General features: G+C 55.4%; 1 protein-coding gene across 1 annotated transcript in view; it reads right to left on the reverse strand.

Annotated features, from left to right (window-relative positions):
* Positions 1-16,095, reverse strand: part of EPHA8 (EPH receptor A8) — a 49,258-nt gene extending 33,163 nt beyond the window's left edge. The window contains exons 1-2 of the mRNA XM_067311222.1: positions 16,011-16,095; positions 1,805-1,869 (exon numbers count right to left, since the gene is read on the reverse strand). Of these exons, the coding sequence (XP_067167323.1) occupies positions 1,805-1,869; positions 16,011-16,095 (150 nt within the window). The remainder of the gene's footprint in view (positions 1-1,804; positions 1,870-16,010) is intronic.
* Between the last annotated feature and the right edge of the window lie 3,751 nt (positions 16,096-19,846).

A 19,846-nucleotide genomic window follows, 5' to 3' on the forward strand; every position in this document is an offset into this window, starting at 1 on the left:
GGAGGAATGGAAATTGGGAAGAGAGGTGGGCAAAGCACAAACAGCGGTCCAGGGTCAGCAATGCCGTCTCTCATCGGGAGGAGACTGTGATGGATTTGTCTGTCCACGGGTTATATTTCACGCTGAGCAGACGCACTGCAGGGACATCCCCGAAGTCGAGGAGCCGTGCATCCTTGAGCGTCCCAGACACGCTCCAGCTGCAGCTCAGGCAAGGCAGCCAGCAAGGAAAAGCAGGATGGGGGGACCATTGCCACCTTTTTTTCCTGCAGGATTAGCTGAATTCAGGACATGGTAGCAAAAAATTAAGGGATCCCCAATAAAATCCAGCTTCACAGTGCTCCTTCTCCTCAACACCACCAGCAATCAGGCTCTACCCAGACCTTGCATCCCAGCAAGCTGCCACAGTGGGCAGGGGACGCGGCAGTTCCCAAGGACAACAGGTCTGAGGGATACCACAAGTGAGTCACGATCTCTCCTGACTGCAGCTGAGATGGTGCTGGGCAAACTCAGTCCCTCTCCCAGAGCAATTTTGAAATCGAGAATTTTTTTTCTAAAAAAGCTCTGTTTTTATCAAATGCAAGCTAACTGACAGGTCTGCTGGCCTGTATTTATGCAGGAGATCACATCACATTAGCTCCATGGTTGTCTCTGACCTCGTATATGTGAATATTTCCAGGACAGTCATCACTGCAATAGCTAAGTGCTAAAATTAGAGCCGAGTTAATAATTTAATATATATACATGTATGACAATAATTGATATAAATCTCATCATTGTTATGATTATGAATTCACAATTCTGATCACTTCTTCTCGAATAGATAGTGCAGGAACTGAAAGTCTCAGGCAACAGATCAATGAAAATGATTAGAGGCCTGGAAAGATTTCTGTAGGTGATGGAATTGAAAAGATTAGGACCATTTAGTTCAGAAGGGGGCTGAAAAGAAGTGGACATGAAAAATCAACGCAACAGCAAAAGCTAGCTAGGCACCCCGATCTTGCACCTTTTTTGTATGCAGCAAACCACGCTGAGCTTTTCATTTTGTCCCATGTGTCTTACGGGATTTTTTTCTGTTCACTAAATGGATGAACAAAATTCTTAGGGCCAGGTTGCCGTTATCATCAAAAATTCACACTTACAATTTTTCATTTGCAGAAAGCTTCTGCGGCAGGAAAACCTGGCTGTGGAAATGCATGTGAAGGAACCGTGCGGATAAGATCCAAACAGCAGAGAGGACATGCTCACCCCACCTAGTCAGCGGGTCACCAGCCCTCCATCCTTCCTGGCCACACCGCAGGGCTGTGCGTTTACATCTCCATTACCCCAGAAAGTCAGCTGCTGTGGATTCCTGCATGCGCTGTTTGCCTGGTTCCCATAACGTGTCCCCCTGGTTACAGATGGTTCGCTCATTTTGAGCTGTTCCTGCTCTGTCGCTCTCCCTTGTAAGGGAGGAATAAGATGCTCTTCAGCCTCAGTGCCCATGGGGTAACCCAGATGTTGAATTCCTTGGAGACAGCGACTATCTCAAAGCTCAGGACTCGGTGAAAATTGAGCAAACCTGTTTCTCTCCACCCTCCCAGTGGGCTAGGAGCAGTGTGAAATGACTTTTCCTAATAGGCCGTATTCCACTACCAGCCTTTCCGGCATGGCATTTTCCCAACGGATGAGGTCCTCTCTGCCCCATCAGCGCTGATGAAGCCACCAGCCCAGGACTGAGGAGATGTCCACTCGCCCTGCCCGCATGGGCCAGCGGTGGCCTGCCCCTCTGGAGTCCCCAAAGTGCCGACAGCCACCTCATACTTACCCCGTGCGAAGGGTAAGTGAGCCAGCCCCAGTCCCCCGGGATTGTCGATGTGTCTAGCAAGTTCACTGGAAAACACAGGAGCAAAACATTGCGTTAGAAAGCTTGTTCCCCATCCCCGAGGAGCAAGGCGCCAACCCACCGCCAGCAAACCCCCTCCTTGCACACCCACTAGGCACCCCGTGAGCGTGGCACGCTCATCCCCTGCGTCCGTCACCCCAGGAGGCTGTGACGTCCCCTCTGCCGAGTGCCCCAAGCCTTGGCCCATCGAGGGGAAGAGGCGTCGTGTCCGCTAACGGGAACGAACGCCCGCACGTGGCATTGCCCTGCTCCAGCACAGCACGTACGGACACAGGGCAGAAGGAAGAGATAACAGCGTTACACTCAGCCCCTATAAATCCGAGTCACCTTCTCATTCACGCCAAGGGCTTGTTTGCCTGCGGCCAAGGTGGATAGGAAGCGAGGAGCTGGCAGCAAATGCTGCTCCCCCAGATCTGCGGGCAGAGGATAGAGCAGATGACCGGGAGCACTGCGTCCTTTTGGAGAAGAGGGGGATGCAGGCTGTGGGTCGGAGGGGATGCAGAGCAGGAGGGGAGCCAGAGAAACGAGCGCTGAGGATCAGGTTCTCCGCTGGTCCTGCCCAGCCCGAACCGACACAACCGGGCCAGCATAATCCTCTTCCAGAGGCTCCTCCAAGCCCTTCAGGCTCGCTTCACTCATGGCAGTTTGAAATCTGCACTCCAAAAGCTGCTATAATTATGCACTGCAGCACCCGGCTCCGGCACAAAGTGACCCCCCGCAATCCTGGCTAACACCACGCCGGAGAGAGACCAGACTGCAGGGAAGAGACTGCACGAGGAGGCCCATCAAAGCGACCCCTTTCAAAAGCCCTGCCACCACCAGGAGCCCAGCTTAACGAGGAGACATGGGCAAATCAAGGCGAGAAGAGGGAAGCTGTTTAGGCAGGGGGACGAGGACACCTTTGAACACACTCAAGAACTTTCTGTTGAAACCAGCGCGGTGTTGGCGGGGGACAACGGGAAGCAGTGGCATTGCCGCACGCACAGGGTGAGCCGCCTGCAGCTATAATCCGCTTCATGTGCTGCCCGTTAGCCCCAGACCCAGCTCTTGGTGGTGTTAGGCAGGGGGGAGCCTTATCGCTGCCTGGTAACACTCTGAACTTGCTCCATTCTCTGAGGATGCTTGGGTGGATGGAGCTCACCAGATGATTATGGGCTCCTGGACTCTTCTGCAGGGGCACGGTGGACCACCAGGACCAGAACAGGCCCCATGGCCTCCTCTGGTATCGCCCTGCTGTACCATCCATGTGCCTTTACCCTCCTGGCCTGGCAGCTAGCCCCCCAGCATGAGCTCAGGCTGCTGATGGGCTCTGCTTCCTCTGTAGGGTCACGCTCCACTGGGGGCTCATGGTGTCAGGGCCAGACCCAAATCTGGCCTGTGTTTCCTCCCACTGGATGTGGTCACACTACAACTGGCCCCTTCCTGCTCCCCCAAGCAGCTCACAGTGTCTCATGCAGGAGTCCCACCAAGCCTTGACATCTCACATGACATCCCACCTTACTCAGCACCGCGGGGAAGGCGCACAGGCTCCAGGTTTGCAGTGGCACAGGGGCTCAGATGTTGTCCCTTGCCTGGACCAACGGGGTCCAGATCCAGAGGCTCAGTGAGCAGGTTCAGGTGAGAAGTACTGACACCTGGAAGCGAGTCCAACAGGCATAGACACCCACTGAGTCCATGTCTTGTCAACCCTTGCCCATCACCAGGTTCCTGCAGAGCCTGGCAATGCCTCCAGCTTTTCCCAGTGCTTTTCCCAGCGATCTTTGCCCTGCAACCACCCTCTCGCCATGGTAAGGCCAAATCCATACAGGATTCTTGGTCCTTCCTGGTTGCTTTTCCTAAAGGTCAAGCAGTGCATTAACCTGGACCTCAGGCCATCTTTATGCAGCGTGTCTGTCCCAGCACCAGCCCTCGGCTGGACCTCCAGGGTCTGAAGCAAACTTGCTCTCAGCGCAAGGCTTGTCGCAGGGCAGATGTGGCTTGTCAGGACAGCAGGCTCCAGCCAGAGCAAGGGCTGGGACTCAGCGTGATGCAGGTCTGGGCAGCTGGAGGAATGGGTGCCGCTTTCGTTTACTTTTACCAGGCAGGGAAAGAGAAGGGGGGGGGAGAAAGAAGCAGGGACGTGAGCTGGCTGTGAAACGCCCGGACGTCATGCTACTGACAGAGCAGATTAGGAGCTTTTGAGGCATTTATTAATGTTAGCAGAACAATTTGAAAGAATTTCCAGGGTTTCTAGTGTGACTTCATCGGCCCAACAGCGGGCTGAGCCCCTCTACTCCCCGCAAGGCGCTGCTCCGAGTGCTAAAGAGGCCCCTTGCCCTCAGCACGGAGTAATTACCTCGGAGATCTCAAATCCATTTTTATTTGTTATTGTTAATCTGAAGATTTTCTGCCTATTTTCCCTGAGTAATTCACCCAGCAGGAGCCGGGGCTCAGGAGTTTCCCTGCTCGTAGTGTGGGAGCCTGGTCCCGGTGACCCTCCACCATGCAGGGCAACCTCCTCAGCAGGCAGGCAGCAGGGAGGGGGACCGCTCCCGCAGACCTTTTCTCCCCTCCCCACGGTTTCTGCACCCTCTTTCCCACGCTGAGACATTCAGAGATGGACACGGCTGCATCTTGCTGCAGAACAGGCTTTCCAGGCGGCTTGAGGAGCCTGCACACACCCAGGGGTCAACTGGAGCATGGCTCCATCACACCATGGACAACAACGCAGTGATCTTCCCCAGGCCACATCAGAGCTTGCAGCCCCACTTGAAGACACTCTTCTGGTCCCCAAAGTTTTGCAAACTCTTCCCCACAGTACTGCATGGGAGCTAACAAGCCCTGGGGTAGCTAGTCCGGTGACGGATCCGCACAGGCCCGGCTCTCCCGCTCCCAGTTGTGGAACCAGCTTGCTACACCCCATCCCACCAGGTAGATGATACGGGTGTCGCTCACACCTCATATAGAGCAAGGAGCTGTCTTCTTCCAGCTGTTCTGGTGCACAGATCGCCACGCTAGCGTGCATCCCTTGCAACACTCCCATGGAGCAGATTATCCATGCCTTCGTGCAGGAGGAAAGCTAAGATATTTCTTCTATTATTATTTAGTAAGTGTTTCGACCGAGTGCACCGGAGTCCTACCTGTTAAGCCCACTGCAGTGGAAACTGGACAAGTAGAAAGGCATTCCCTTGCATTTAAGTTACTGGAAGGAGCCCACTGCTTTGCATGCAACTGCCCCGGCCACCGTTTTGCAGGTGATTTCCCCCACTGTATCATCCCTCCGGCTGACAGACCCTCCGGAACAGCCTGCCCTGGATGCAGGAGGGTGAACGAGACCCCCACAAAGGACCCCTTTCAGCCGAAACGTTTCTCAGCAAACGTGATGGTTGGGGAGACCTCTCTATCTACAGCCGGGTAATTTTGTTTGATGTTACGGACTGTCTGCACGTATCAGTCTCAAACGACAAGCTCCATTTTGTTTTCCTGAGCACCATTTTGATTTTTCACTGTTCTGTGCCTTGGCCTTGACTCGGCGTATTGAGCCAAAACACCAGGAGGTGTCAGGAGGAATTCTTGCACCGATGCAAAAGCTGTCAAGCCTGATTGTCCATTCAAATGGAAGCTCCTAGCAGCGAGCAGGTCGCTTCCCTGGTGCAAACTAGCTTTTTTGAGCCCGGTGTCTCGCTCAGGGGAGACTTGTTTGCTTCTTTATAAAGTTGCATCACGTAATGTTGCGTGAGTAGCGCGCATTACAATCTCATACACGCGGATCAACCAGGAGTCAGAGATGACGAGGTATTTATGTTTATCTAGCTACCAAACTCTAAACAGTACTTGAGATGGGTGAGGTGGGATGGTATCTAGGTGATTTTTTTTGCCTGGATCCATATACCTTTTGTGTTGCTTAAAATAAAGAATTATTGCTTAGAAATCCTTCCCAACGCCCGCGCACGCTTGCGCTGGAGATCACAGATCCTGCAAGGCTTTATCCATGCAAATAGAGGCCGTGGTGTCGTGGGGGGTCCCACTTCCAAGCAGTCAGCACCCGGGAATTGTGTTTACGGGAGCCACCATGACCCAACCGAGGGGATCTCTGAACCCTCAGCCAGGCGGCATTGCACGGCAGGGCGGTGGGACCGGACCAGGGTAGCACGCCAGGGGATGCCCCAACCTCCAGAAAAGCGGTCGGGGGCCAAGGTGGGGGTGGTGGTGGGGCTCTGAGCCCCTTCGCTAATCGTTAATCCACCGCGGTCCTCGCTCTAATTACTCCGCCGTCTCCCTCCGAGGCAGCGGGGCTTTGCAGGGCGCGCACGGGGAGGAAGGGTCGGCGGGAGCAGCCCCGTTCCCGCGGGCTTCGATTCCTCCCCATCGCAACTTCAGAGGCCTCCCCAAGACTCGCGGCGCGGCTCCTTCCCCGCAACGACGCCTTTTGCATCGATAATTCAACGCCGAACACCCGCCCGGGTCCGCTCGGTCCGGCTCCGCCGCCCGACCGCGATCGGCGGGGGGAATAACACCGAAGAGGTTTAACCGCGGCGGAAAGAAAGCGTCAGGGCTATGGGAAAGGCACCGGGAGAGGCTCCCCGAGAGGAGGGGAACAAGAGCAAGCGGGATTCATTTCCCATAATCCGAGGCAGGACTTTGAAGGGGCTGGTGGGGCCGGGATGGGTCAACTATTTGCATCCCACCGTTTAATCCACGGGCCGTGCTGAATAGCCGGCCGCGACCTTTCCGGATTCGGGAGGCAAAAACCGGCACAACAAAGCTGCGTTTCGCTGGCCCCCAAGCATCCGGGGGAAGGACGCTTGGCTTTCAGCCTCCTCCTCCTCCTCCTCCTCCTCCCCGGGAGGATGTTTATCTTTTAAAGCAAGGAAAAATAGATGCTTATTCTTGCGACCCCCACGGTTGGGGCTTCGAGGCAAAAAGCATCGAGCTGGGAGGACGCTTTGGTATTTCCCGTCCGGGGGCTGTGCACAAAGCGCAGCCGCCCCGCGGATTTTGGCCGCGGGGAGCTACCGCGGGGTACACGCTCCGTCTGGGATCTGCCGCCGCGGTGGCCGGATCCGGGGAGGTTTCGCCGAACAGCTGCTCGTTCACGGAGCTGGATGCACCAAGGAGCCGGCAGGCAGAGCGCTCGCGCCGGGACCCGTTGGCATCTTACTGCCCAGACAAGAAATTTAGGAAAGAATTGCCAATAAAAATAAAGCATACGACCAAATCCAGCAGGCATGGAGGATTTCCGCATTTTGGGAAATGCCGGAATCAGGCCGCAAGATAAGAACGACAAAGAAACGTTTTCAGACAATTCCTGTGGAAACCCAGCGCCAGCTTTGGACGTGTCCTAATTGCCATTTCTTTTTTTTTTCTTCTCAGAACCTCCAGATTGTCACCGTGAACTTTCCATATTCTTTAATTTTATAGCGTTTTGTAATGCATCGGGAGCAGTAACGCCCTTAAGGACTGCCCAGAGGGTCACCCCTTTTCAGCCTACCAGGAGCAGGAGATACTTTGATGCAGGAAGAAAGCTTGTTTGTTCAATCAGCGCTAACAAAAAGCCGCACTTCGGGTTTTAAAAATAAAATGATCAACCTGATCCTTCCAGACCCTGCATGATATCATGTAAGATAACACGGAGTGTAAGTGCATAACCTGTGGTAAGACTGAAATGCCATGAAATAATGTAAAAACAAAACAAAATACTCCGAGTATAAAATATTTCCGAGGCAAAAAAACCTTGAAATTCCAAGGCAGGTTTTTTTTCCCCCTAGAAAAAAGCATCCAAAGCAAAACAACAAAAAAGCCCCTCGCTCTCAAAAATACAGATGAGAAAATACAGACATAAAACATTGATCTTTCCTACTCAGTTTGAGACTCTCTTGATGTTCTTTGCATGGTGGGACAGCCAGGGCGGAATGGGCATGTTGGCTTAGGCGATCCAAATTAAAGCACGCGTGTCTACCCACTGCCGGGCACGGTGTTACGGTACCGACGTACCCCGGCCTAATTGCACGTAAAGGTTTTGGTGCAGCAGCAGAGCAAATGGTGCGTGGATAGAGCTGGACGTAAATAACCGGCTGGAAACACTCAAAGAACCGCGATGTCCCCAAGCTCAAGGGTGGGATGATCGGGGGCACGATCCTGAGCCGAGACCCGGAGCGAGGGGTGAGGACACATCTCCTCTTGCTTCCCTGCTCCCCGGTCCAAGAGCTTTGCCGTGGAGTCATGCTGGGCTGGGGAAGGGACTATTTTAGGCTGAAGGGGTGGCTGGGCTCGTTGTAATTCAGGGCAGAAGACCGAGGAGGAGGTGGGAAGACTCTAGGGACAGGAGGGGGGTGAGAAAGGTCAGGGAGGCAAGAAACTCCATGGAAACATTCAAGGGCTGGGAACGCGAGTGAGCGGAAGGAGCCGGACCATGGCAAGGCTTGGGAGAGGCCAGGCACTGAGGAGAGGAGAGCCGCAGGGAGCCGAAAGGTCCCCGCGGAGCCAGACACATCCCCAAGGCTGTGGGGCTGCAGGGAGCCCCTAGCATCCATCTCCTCCCCAGGGCATCCAGCACCCTCGGTATAGGAGCTCCCCATGGAGAGAAAAACAGTACAGCCAGGGCACGGATGTCCCCGAAGAGCCACACCATAGCAAAAGGGGTTCGTACTTCCAGGTCTGCTCCGTAACTCTTGAAGGAACAGGGCTCTGCCAACCCGATGTCCCGCGATTTGGATTTAGCCGTTCAGTTTCGCGGGTCATTTCCACCATAATGTCCACAGCCTACGGACAACATCACGGTCCCTCTCTCAGCCCGCGCTGCAGCTGGGCAGAAGGGAGGCTGCACAACACAACGCAACCGCCCTTCGGCAGCCTGTTTCGCCGGAGCGCTCCTAACGTTAACGTTCAACTCTGCCGTGCGCACCATCTCCTGCCAAGGTGAGAGGCCTCATCCTGCACGTACACACATGCAATCTCCCCATCAACGCTCCCTCAAGGGGCAGCACCTTGCATCTTTGCCTGACCAACCTCCCTAAATCCAGCAACTTGAAGAACAGATTATTGATCTTCCCTCAGACTAGGACTTTCCGTTTTTAACCAGGCAGCAATGCCCATGACATGCCTTTCCCACTTGCTGTAAGCAAAATCTGCGTGGTACCCACTGACTGGGGCCAACAGAAGCCATCTCTAGCAGGGTTTGTGCTGGTAACTCCTTGGGGCTCCTCTGGGCTGGTCATCACATCGGTTTGCATCTACCTTCTCATTTCTCACTGCATTTAGATATAACAAACTTTGAGCACCGGCAGTGCTGGGTGCAGCTGAGATTTCGCACGCAGGCACCTGCCAAGGTTTTGGGGAGTCGCAACTTGCACCAAGCAACCAGGAGCTGCCATCCCATCCCACTCCGTTCAGGTCCTTATCCCAGCGCAGCTCAGCACCTTCGTTCCCAATCTATACACACAGCACCACGTGCTCGCGCTGATATCTCCAGCCTGTTTGGGGTTTTGCAGCATCCGGATTGCTTGCCCAAAATCGGGATTCCCCCGGTATTGGCTTTCATGCCCTTCACAGTCCTGCAGCTGTCTGAAGCAAAGATTTGAGTTTTATCTTCTCTGGAGGATTCCGCTAAGAAAATATGGATTTTTGCAAATGTGCTCACTTATCTGGGCTATATGAAGGGGCTTTAGATGACAGTACCGTAGGCTATCAGGTGCTTCTTCACTAATTTCTCTGAGGACGTCTTTTACGCTCGCAGCAGTTGGCCACCCTAAATCATGCTGAGCTCTTTGTACCCCAGTGACATTTTTCAAGGAAGTTAATTTCTTTTAACGGCAATTACTTTGCTCTCTTAAAAATAGCTTTTTAAAATTGAACTTTTTCATGGACAAAAATACCAATACTAAAAACATTTGAGGAGACATGCTGAATACCTCATGCCACCAGCAATGAAATATCGTGGGAGTCTTTAAAGTTATACAGGAGAATTTCCTAGCACAAAAGATACCACATCTAAGGAAAAATCTCTATATTAAACCTCATTATAAAGGTGAATTAATCACTGGGCTAGAAATTGGTGGTTGCCTACGGACCAGCAATCGTGGCCTGAGTACCTGCATCGTGGACAGACCCAATGATTTTTGGGTGCCCTTGATGCTGGGACAGAGCTGATTTCTCCAGCTGTGATCAGCACTGGCAGGACTTGCCGTTACCCTTAGAGCATCCAGAACTTTTCATGTGAAAAACTGGAGCTGTAGCAGAAAAGAGCCACGACCACAATAACAGGGCTGGAGGAAACGCCTTGGAGTGAGAAACCTGCAGTGCTCAGTCTCCGCGGCTTGTCGAAAAGAAGGGTGCGAGGCACCCTGGTAACACTCCGCGTGCTTTCATGGGGAGAAAATACGGGATGCGAAGGGCTCTTTAATCTAGGAAGGAAAGCATAACAAGAACAAATGGCTGGAAGGTGAAGCCAGACAAATTCAAATTAGGGAACCAAAAAGGTCCAATTTTTTTAACATCGAGGCTGATAAGCCATTGGAACAAATTATTAAAAGAAGTGATGGATTCTGCCTTTGCTGATGTCTTCAAATAAATATTGAACACCTTTCTGGTAGGTATGCCTTGACCAAATACATTTAATTAGGCTTTATTGGTGTGACTGGACCTGATCCATAAAGGATTTATGCCTTTTATGTGGTTATTTCTGACCTTAAGTAACATAAATCTACATATGCAGTAGGTGGAATTTTTTTCCTGTTTGTTTTTTGATGGAAATACGCCTGCGCGATCACTTTTGAACCAGGAGGGCTGAAGGGGTTAATCGTTTCTCTGGGACAGGGGGATAATTTCGAGCGTTGGTCATGCTAACACGCCTGGGTTAGGGGAATGAACTATCAAAAACTGTCAGCGTGTGAATAGAGTTATCGTATGAATGGATTTGCCTCCGGAGATAAAGGGAACACCGAAGGCTGCCAGCTAGGCGAGCAGGGATGTATTAAACGGGGGACCCGACTCGAACAAAGAATGGAGGTGTCAGGACGTCTCAATAAAATCCGGGCTTCCCAGTGCGGGAGAGCGGGAATCCTGCCTGCCGGGGACACGGGACCAGCCTCTCCCAAAAGGACAAGGGGGAAGAGCAGCTCTTCCTCCCGCTCCGCCTGAAGGGCTTTGGGGATTTTTGTCGTTGTTGTTCGCTTGTTAGTTCGTTTTTCCTGTAGGTACAATTTTTTTTTTTTTTTCCCCCCCTCTCCTCGCCATTTTTCCAGCTATCAAAATTTGGGAGCGCCTTTGTGCCTTTAGCAATCAGCCGGGTTTTCAGGCGTGCTTAAATCTGGATTCATCACACCTATTTCCACTCCTCACCTTTTTTCCCCCTCCCCGCCACTGCAAATAAACCCTTCAGGATTTCAGGAAACAAGAATTTGAGGAGGATGAAAAAGAGCTCAAAAAGTAGGTCCGCGCTGAGCCCGGTTGCATTATTTTCCTGCAAATGTTTTGGTTGGGGTTTTTCCAGAAGTTTTATAAGCTATTAATACCGGAAGGACAAAAATGAAGGTGAGAGCAGAAACACATCCCTCATGCACCAGCCTCCTACAGTCACGCAAGTATTTGCTTTGTATTCCTGCATTTTGAGGGCAATCAGAAAAAATAACACCCCCCAAAAATGACTTTTTTTGGTTTTTTTTTTGGCTAACACACTGCAAATCAACCGCCCGTTTTAAACGAATGCTTCTCTATTCTCTCATTCCCCAAAGTCTGTTCGCCCAAAACCCCTAATTTCCTATTCTTATTAAAGAACATGGCATCCTTTTTACAACTGAAAAAAAAAAAGCTATTTCCTCTCTCTTTCCAGAGCTTTGCTTAGCCAGCAGCCCCCAACTCCAACGTTGCTGGAAACGGGGTAGCAAAGTACCGTTAAATAAATACGTAGATGAGTTTTTACCTCTTTTTTTTCCCTGTTTGAGCACAGGGGCAATTAATGAGATTACAACCGAGAGATTAGCGGGGGAGATGGCCGCAAAACCCTCTCCGTGTTAGGCTGCGGTCCGTGCTAAGCCCCCGTTTTCGGCAGCAAAGCGAGCGGCTGGGTTTTCCCGAGGAGCCGGAGCGCCCGGCGCTCCTTCGCATCCGATTCCCCTTTCGCAGCAGGCCGCGGCATCCGAGGGAAGCGTGCGCGGGTTACGGCGAGCCCGGCGCGCATCCGTCTCCTCCTGTTCCGAGCTACATCTCTCCGGGACAAATCAATCCCCATCTATGCCAGCTGCGAGGAGGAGGAAGGTGTCCCGCCTTCCGGAGGGAGCGCGGAGCAGAGCTGCCCCTATTACCTGGAAGCAGACCCCGGCCCAGCGGCGGGGTTTAAAGTGCTGTTTTTCCGGAAGGAAAAAACAGTTTTGTCACCGCCAGCCCTAAAACATGGTAATTTCTACTCTTCTGGTTTTGCTTCAATACAGCAAAGATATTTCATATTTTATTATTTAAATTTACGTCAAGATATCACATAAAATATTCACGTAATTATAGTCACCTATGCCACTCGTACAATAGCGTTAATATTTTTCTCTACCACACTATTTCGTATTATCAAAAAGAACTTTTTTTTTTTTTTAATCTCCCTGCTCCAAATCAATTTAACAATTTCAAACTGAAAAATTTCCAGTGCTCCTTCAATGAAAATATTTTAGATCCTGCAGATTTTTCGCCTACAGGAAACATCTCGGTTTTGGCTTCCGATGCATTTTGCAATGGCTGCCACGTTGAAATGTGGGGATTTTCCCATGAAATGGCAATTCTATTTTCCTACCAGCTCCCATTTCCAGGGCATCCATTGCACAGTGGGCTGAAGAGAAATAAAAATAAACTCAAAATTGCTTGGAACAAATCTTTTCGGATAGATAACCAGATTGAGGCAGATTCTTAGGATTAATACACATCTTTACGGACCAATTACCTCCCGATACGCGCACACGGAGTGCAACACAACCCAGCCTTAAATTCACTTTGTAGCTGTAATTTTCTACCCTGCAGGTCTTCAACCCCCCCAAATAAAATCGGTGATGCCTGGCAAGTGCAGAATTGACAGCTTGTGCCATGTGTGCTGGACAGTATCGCCTGTGCGATACCTCCCGGGTCGTCTCCATGAGGCCAGCGTGAAGACTAAAGCGGTGGGGAGGTCTCCGTGGGGCTGGGACCATCACCATGGGGCTGGGACCGTGGCTGCAGGCTGGACTGTGAATCCCTCCCTCCCCATCTCCAAGATGTTGCGCATGGAGCCCCGGCCCTATTCTTCGCATCCCGGATTTGGGAACCTGGTTGGGGACGGCACAGGTGGAGGTGACAACAGAGGAGTCAGTTGGCCCTTGCAACCTGCTACTGTGGGCGCGCTTGTGTGGGTGACCCTGCCCAGAAGGATGGGAGGTTCATACCCTGTTCCTGCTAGGATCTGTCCCATGCCAAGGTGTGTCCCACAACATCGCTGCAGCCCCGTGGACACGTCTGTCCTCCGGCTTGCCTGCAGGGCCCCTGGCCGGGGCAAGCTGTGGCAAGAAGCACGCCCTGCCCACCATGGCTGTGACAGCAGGGAAACATCACGGTCAACAGCAGCGTGGCACCATCGCACATCACTGCTACACCTTCACACCATGTCAGCACACACTAAGCACTGTAGAAACCGGGTAGCAAAACCTGGCATAACCGAAGTCCAGGAGACTCCATCGCTGTGCTGCGCTTTGCAGCTTCTCCCCATCTCTCTAGTCCCAGCCCAGTGCCAGGACTCTCCACAACCAACATCAAACCCAGACAATCTTGCGGCTGCGTCGCTGGCCCTTCAGACGCTCATGACACCTGGGCATGGTCAGCACAGCCCCTGCACAGACACTGTCACCGACCCGTCCCCGAGTACGCGGTCATTCCCTAGCTCCACTACCTTTGCACCACAGCAGAGCTTGTGGAGGCTCTGGCATCCTTGGGGACAGCGGACAGAGCACCATCGGCTTTCTCCGAAGTCCCACACACGGTCCTGACACCAGCCAGCACTTTCTGCATGGTCCTACCCCATCACCCCAGATCCAACCTGTCAGGTCTTCCCCACTCCATGCCTCGTACATCCCCGCTGCCCCTGCTCAGAGCTGTCACTGAGACCAGCTTTCCTTTCCAAAATGTCTTGCAAGAAACCCAGATCTTTCCCGGCCAGGGGCACGCGGAGAGCAGTCCAGGGCCCAGCTGTCCCTGCAGATGCTGCAAAAGCCACTCCAGCAGCCAGCGATCTCCATGGGGCCTTGCCTGACATGCAGGAGCTCCAGACTGTGGGTATTATGGGAAGGACCATCCCCCCCCTTCCCCAAGCCTGCTGACCCGAGCTGAGCCATGCAGTCCCACCGTGGAGCCTGTGCTTTGCCATCCCGCAGGTTTGGGTTTTTACCCCTGTTCTGGGGACAAAAGCAGGGACTGCAGTCAGAGCGGATGGTCCCCATGGCACCGTCATGCCGATGGCCAGCCCCGTCTACCCAGGGCAGTCTCCAGGAGGCCGTACCCTGGACAACCCGCTCTCCTCCTCTGCATCACTGTCTCCTGGCTACTACGTCCTAGAGAAAGCTGAATTTCCAGCTCCCCTCTCTGCTCCATTCGCCACCTAAGGAGCCCAGAGGAGACCAAGGAGCCAGCAGCCGCTAGCAGTGCGATTTGCTCTGCCCACGACTAGGGTCAGCCGAGTCCCGGTTGGGCTGTCCTGCTTCATAATGCCGCAGCTCCCCATGCCATGGGGCATGCAGAAAACAGCTCAACGGGGTACCACAAGTCAGCCCTGGGCTCAGGGCAGCTAGTGCTCTGTGGAGCGGAGGGAGAGCAAGCACTCAGGGGTGTGAGGGTGGCGAGGTCCCTTCCTGTCCCCCCACACCCCATCTCCAGCAACAAGAGGCTGATGCAGCCCCGGCAAGGGCAGGAAAGCCGATGGAGAAAGGCGCAGGAGGAATGCCAGGAGCTGGACAGTGAGGAGCTGGCAGAAAACGAGGGTAGGACCAGCAAATAGCCGGAGATGAGCAATACAGATGAGGAAGACAGGCTGGGAAGGAGGGAAGGTAGGGATGCGTGCCGGAAGACGGCAGCTGGAGCAGGGATGCGGCCCCGCAGGGTGCTGCAAAGGGCACGAGGCAGCCCGCTGCCAGCCCGCGGGCCTCGGCACGACGGGAGGACAGCAGGGCAGGAGATGAGAGGGATGCCACCGCCGTGACGGGGTAGGGACACGGGCACCGGGGCGCGCCGAGGAGGGCTGTGCAGCGCTGGCCGGGGATAGCATCAGGCACAGCAGACGGAGGAAGGATGCTGCTGCCGGCGCCAACGACAAGCTCGGGAGCAGGAACGCCACATCTCCGGGTGACGAAGATCAGCAGACCCGGGAAGCAGTCACACCGCTGCCAGCGTGGAAAAGAGACAAGCAAATGGGTGACAGGCAGCGGGAACGGCGCTGCCGGAGCCGAGGGGGGCCCGAGCTGCAGGAGCAGGATTTCACTGCCGACAGGGGCCAGGGCTGAGCACGGCCGGGAGCGGGGTGGAGCGGCCTGGGCAGCCGGAGCAGGCCTGACGCTGCTGACATCGAGCCATCGGGAGAGGGTCCCTGGCTGCATCCCTGCTTCCCGCTTCAGAAGTTTCCAGCCCCTTCCCACTTGATAAGTTTCCCCATCCGAGCGCCCTTCCGCCTGCTGCAGCCTGCTCCCTGCACCTTCTGCACGGCCCTCCCGAACCCATCTGCTCGCTCCGTCGCAGCCCACGCTGCCCTGCTGGCACGCGCTGTCCTCGGCTATCTCCAGCTCCGGTGGTGGAGATGGCCACAGCTGAGCCAGTACCTGCGTCCCAGTCCCCGCTGTGCCCGTCCCCGGCATGCTGCAGCATAGTCCTTGCAGGGGGATGCTGGGCAGAGCTGGCAGGTGCTGTTGCAGAGACCAAGTCCTCCTGCCCAGCTCTGAAGTTTAGCCAAGGTGCAAGAGCTCCAGGATCAGCAAATTCGGTCAGGCAGGAGCCCAGGGCTGCGTTCCCCTGAGAGCGGGGAGAAGTCAAGCCCATCGGGGAGATCATCACTTGCCAGTAAGCCCATGCAGACGCATCCGAACTAGCCAGCCAAACCGATCCCGCCGGTCCCCCCAACATCGCCCCGTCACGCCGGGGCCAGCCGGGCTCCTACCTTCGCTGGTGGTGGCGGAAACGCAGGCAGCCAAGGCGACGATGATGGAGAGCGAGGACGTCAGATCCCCCCGTGCCCATGCCATGGTCGGGACGGGCTGCCAGGAGCGGGACGGGCTCGCCCCGCTCGTGCCAGCACCTTTGCGAGCGAGCGCCCGGAGCTACGGCGCGCGCCGGCTAATGCAAAGGCACTTTTGCGCGCATTGCTCGCATCCACACAGGCGAGCGGCACGGCGGGGAGGGAGCAGCCCGCCCGTCATCGCTCGCGAGCCAATTGGATCGGCGGGCTCCGCAGCGAGCCCCCCTTCCCGCTCCACACACGCACGCTGTACCCAGCCGGAGCATCCGGACCGCGGGCTCCCGCTCTCCCCCCCCCCCCCCCATTAGCATCCCCCCTCCGGTGCTGCTTTGCTGCCGGTTAAACTATCCCCGCAGCTTCTTTCGCTCCCTATCCCTCTTCGCGCTAAGGCTCTCGTCAGGCTGCTACGAAAGCCAAACTTCCAGCCCCAACCTCCGACACCGTGTCCTGGAGGCTGCGGTGGCGCTCCCTGTCCCAGCAGGGCCTTCGGGAAGAGGTGGAAGAGGCATCCTCAGCTTCTTCTCCCAGGCCTCCTCCCGTGGGCATCCTCTTCTGGACAGCAACGGAGGAGCTGGAGAGGAGGAAAAGCTCTGAGGTTTCTCTGCTGGCCGACGGACAGCGAGCTCGGTCAGGGCCAGGCACGAAGGGAGATGGGTTTGCCCTTCAGCGTGCACTGGTCTCCTGCAGCAATGCTCCCATCCCGGTGCACGCGGAGGAGGATTTGTTAGGAAAAACCCCTTGCGCGTGTTCTCCTTGCGTGTCTGGGGCCAAAGGAGGCAGCCAGCAAACGCCACCTCGGGGCCTTCCGTGCCACCTTGTCCCAGGGTGGACATCCTCCTCCGCTCGCCCCTGAGCTGGACCAGTGGGAGCAGGGGATAACACGGCTGGGGCTGACAGCACCCAGCCTGTCTCGGCTGGTCTACAGCTGCATTGGGCCATCTGAGCTAGGTGCTGGCCCGTCCAAAAGCAACACGCGCAAGGGCATGGACCTGAGGTGGTTCTCATGGCGAGGCAAGACCAGACGCTGCGCCAAAGGGCTCCAGGATGGGAGGACTGGACCGTCTCCAGAGCACCGAGCATCCACCCCACCGCTCTGCGCGGAGGCCTCTGCGCCCTCCTTGCCTGCAGCTGCCAATATTGCCGATCGGGGTGAGCACCTTGCTCAGCATTAAACGCTCGGCATCTGTCGACAGACCCCGGGCAGCTGCCACCACTGTTTCCCCATCTAAGCGCCGAACGATCTCTAATACTTACCTGCGATCACCACGGATGCTGACTCCTGCCTATGCCGTTTGTGTTGATTTTATTCGCTAACGCGCTCGCGATAAGAGGATGGATATGCAACAGCAGCCATCCGCTGCCCCCCGCAACTCATCCCAGGCAAGATGCTCGTGGGAGCGCAGACCTCTCTCGCTGTTGAGTGTGGGGCCAGGTCTGGCAGATCCCTGGAATAAAAGCTCACCCCATATCTGTAGGTTTTTGCCTGAGCTGGCTGCGGGGATGGAGGGGTCTTGGGGGGAGACATGCATCCTGCATCCATCCATGTAATTCCTGCTGGGCCAGGCTCATCCCACCCTAGATCCTGTCCTGCTCCTTGGAGGTGCTGCATCTCACTCTGGACACCCCACGGCAGCAAAGCCCGGTGCTGCCAGTGGCTTCCTATGAACCCAAGAGAGAAGGGCTCCCTGCCAAGGAGGTACCTGCCCGTCTCACAGCTCGCGGTGGCAACAATTCCCCATTCAGAGCGGCCGAGGATCGTGTGTGCAGGGGCATTTCCACAGCACTCATCACCAGGACCTGGGAACGGCCCAGGGTATCGGGTCGCTCCAGCTTTTTTTTGCTCTCTGCCTGCCTGGGAAGCCGTCCGTCTGGAGACGGCACTGGAGAGATCCTGTCATCAGCGGTATCGTGGGATGGGCTTTCAGAGCGACTCCGGGCATTGAGACGACACGGCTCGGGGAAGGAACCGTGTCCTAGCGGCTGCCTAACGGTGCTCCAGGCGCCAGCGGATCTTGAGGCCCGGAGCAGGCAGCCAGGCACATGCACAGGTTATCCCAGCCCCAGGTGTTCCAGGAAAGCGGCTCCTCCAAGTAGCTCTTGCAAAGGTGTCTGGGGTTACTACTTATTGCACTTGCACATGGCTTTTGGCCTTGCCATGACCTGGGATCCTAAAAAAAAGCTGCTGTGCTTGGGCCCCATTATAAAATGAAGAGGAGCTTTGCAGGAGCTAGGACTCGGTGACCCCAGAACTACGCTCAAGATTCCTCCCAGGCTGCCAGCCCTTTTTCCACCAGACCTTTGCTTTTGCATTCTGGGTGGGCTCAGTGCGCGTAATTCGCGTGTGTGCCTGGATGCTGGGCACTGTCAGGGGTTGCACGTGTCGATGCAAGGTGTGAATACATGTGCAAGGAGCCACTGATGCTCTTACCTGAAAATGCAGACTCTTACCCCATCAGGAGAACAGGAGGTCCACATGAAGCTGTGACACAGTCCAGAGGCATCCTTGGGGAACCTCTGAGCAAGGACTCGGGGTAGAAAGCGTGTGTTTTCTGCCTGCTCTGGCCCCCATCCCTTCCTCAGCTCCGGGCAAGTCATATTCCCTGGCTGGCATCTCACCCACCGACGAGGGCTTGGATGCACGTGGGCGACAGCTGAGAAGCCCAAGCCGGAGCACGGGCCACGCAGCCCACGTACCAGACACCAGGCAAGGCATCGCGCCAGGATCCCAGGCCCTTCTCCCCGCCTGCATCCCTCCTCCCTGCTCCTAATCACGTTTCCCCCCCCCCCCCGTCTCACCGCACGCCGCTTGCTCCTCGGCAAGTCTCTTGTCACTGCCAGGTCCCTTAGACATGGCCCCGCACCTGGCTGTCACGGAGATGGGGAGGATATTTATAGATGCTGCGGAGGGAGGAAAACGCAGCTGAAACGGAGAAAAGGGGATGCACCAACAGGATGGGGGAGCCGAGCCGGGCTATATCCCCCCCCCCTTCAGCAAGACTCAGGCTAGGCTGAACTGCCCATGCGTTTACCAGGGAGATCACCATCTCCTGGTGGTGCTCCCCGCACCGTGCGCCCTCCCTGGTGGGAATCGCTAACCCCCAGGGGACGGCAGCCCAGACACGAGCGGGCATCGCCCTTTGCACCCAGCTTCGTGCCCGTCACACCCTGGCAGGGCCCGCAAGAGCAGATCTGCCCTCTCTGGGCACCTGGTCCAGCAGGGAGAGCAGCTCTGCCTCCCTCCCTGTGTTTCTGCTCCTTTGGGACCCATTTTGGATCAGGAAAGCAATGTCCACACACTTCTGCTCTCCTGTAGCATTTGCAGGGCTGGGCATCTCCAGAACTGGTGCTGGTGGAGGCAGAGCGGGTAGCGGAGGCGTTAGGTGAACAGCACCATCTTCAGGACCTTCAGGACCTCGGCACTGGGCCACCAGCAGAGCCAGGACTCCCCTCTCCCCCAAAAAAGGGGATGCTCAGGGCCGGGAGCAGAGACAGCCTGCAGGTCTCTAGACCCCTGTAACACTTGCCTGTCAGTCTGTCCCCTGCCGTACATCCCTTCCCTGGGAGGAGGAGCACTGGGAGATGATGGGGTGCAGGCACCTCTCCTGAGCCCAGACGGCCCCACAAAGCTCAGTGCACACCCGTCTCGCACACAATGTCCCCTCCAGCTCTTGCACAGCCAACACTCCCAAACCGGAGAATATTTTATAACTGGGGTTGATTGAACAAGCTGGTGCAGGGCTGCTGGCTCCTACTGCCTT

Source organism: Apteryx mantelli, chromosome 26 (genome assembly GCF_036417845.1).
Source record: "Apteryx mantelli isolate bAptMan1 chromosome 26, bAptMan1.hap1, whole genome shotgun sequence".
Lineage (NCBI taxonomy): Eukaryota > Metazoa > Chordata > Aves > Apterygiformes > Apterygidae > Apteryx > Apteryx mantelli.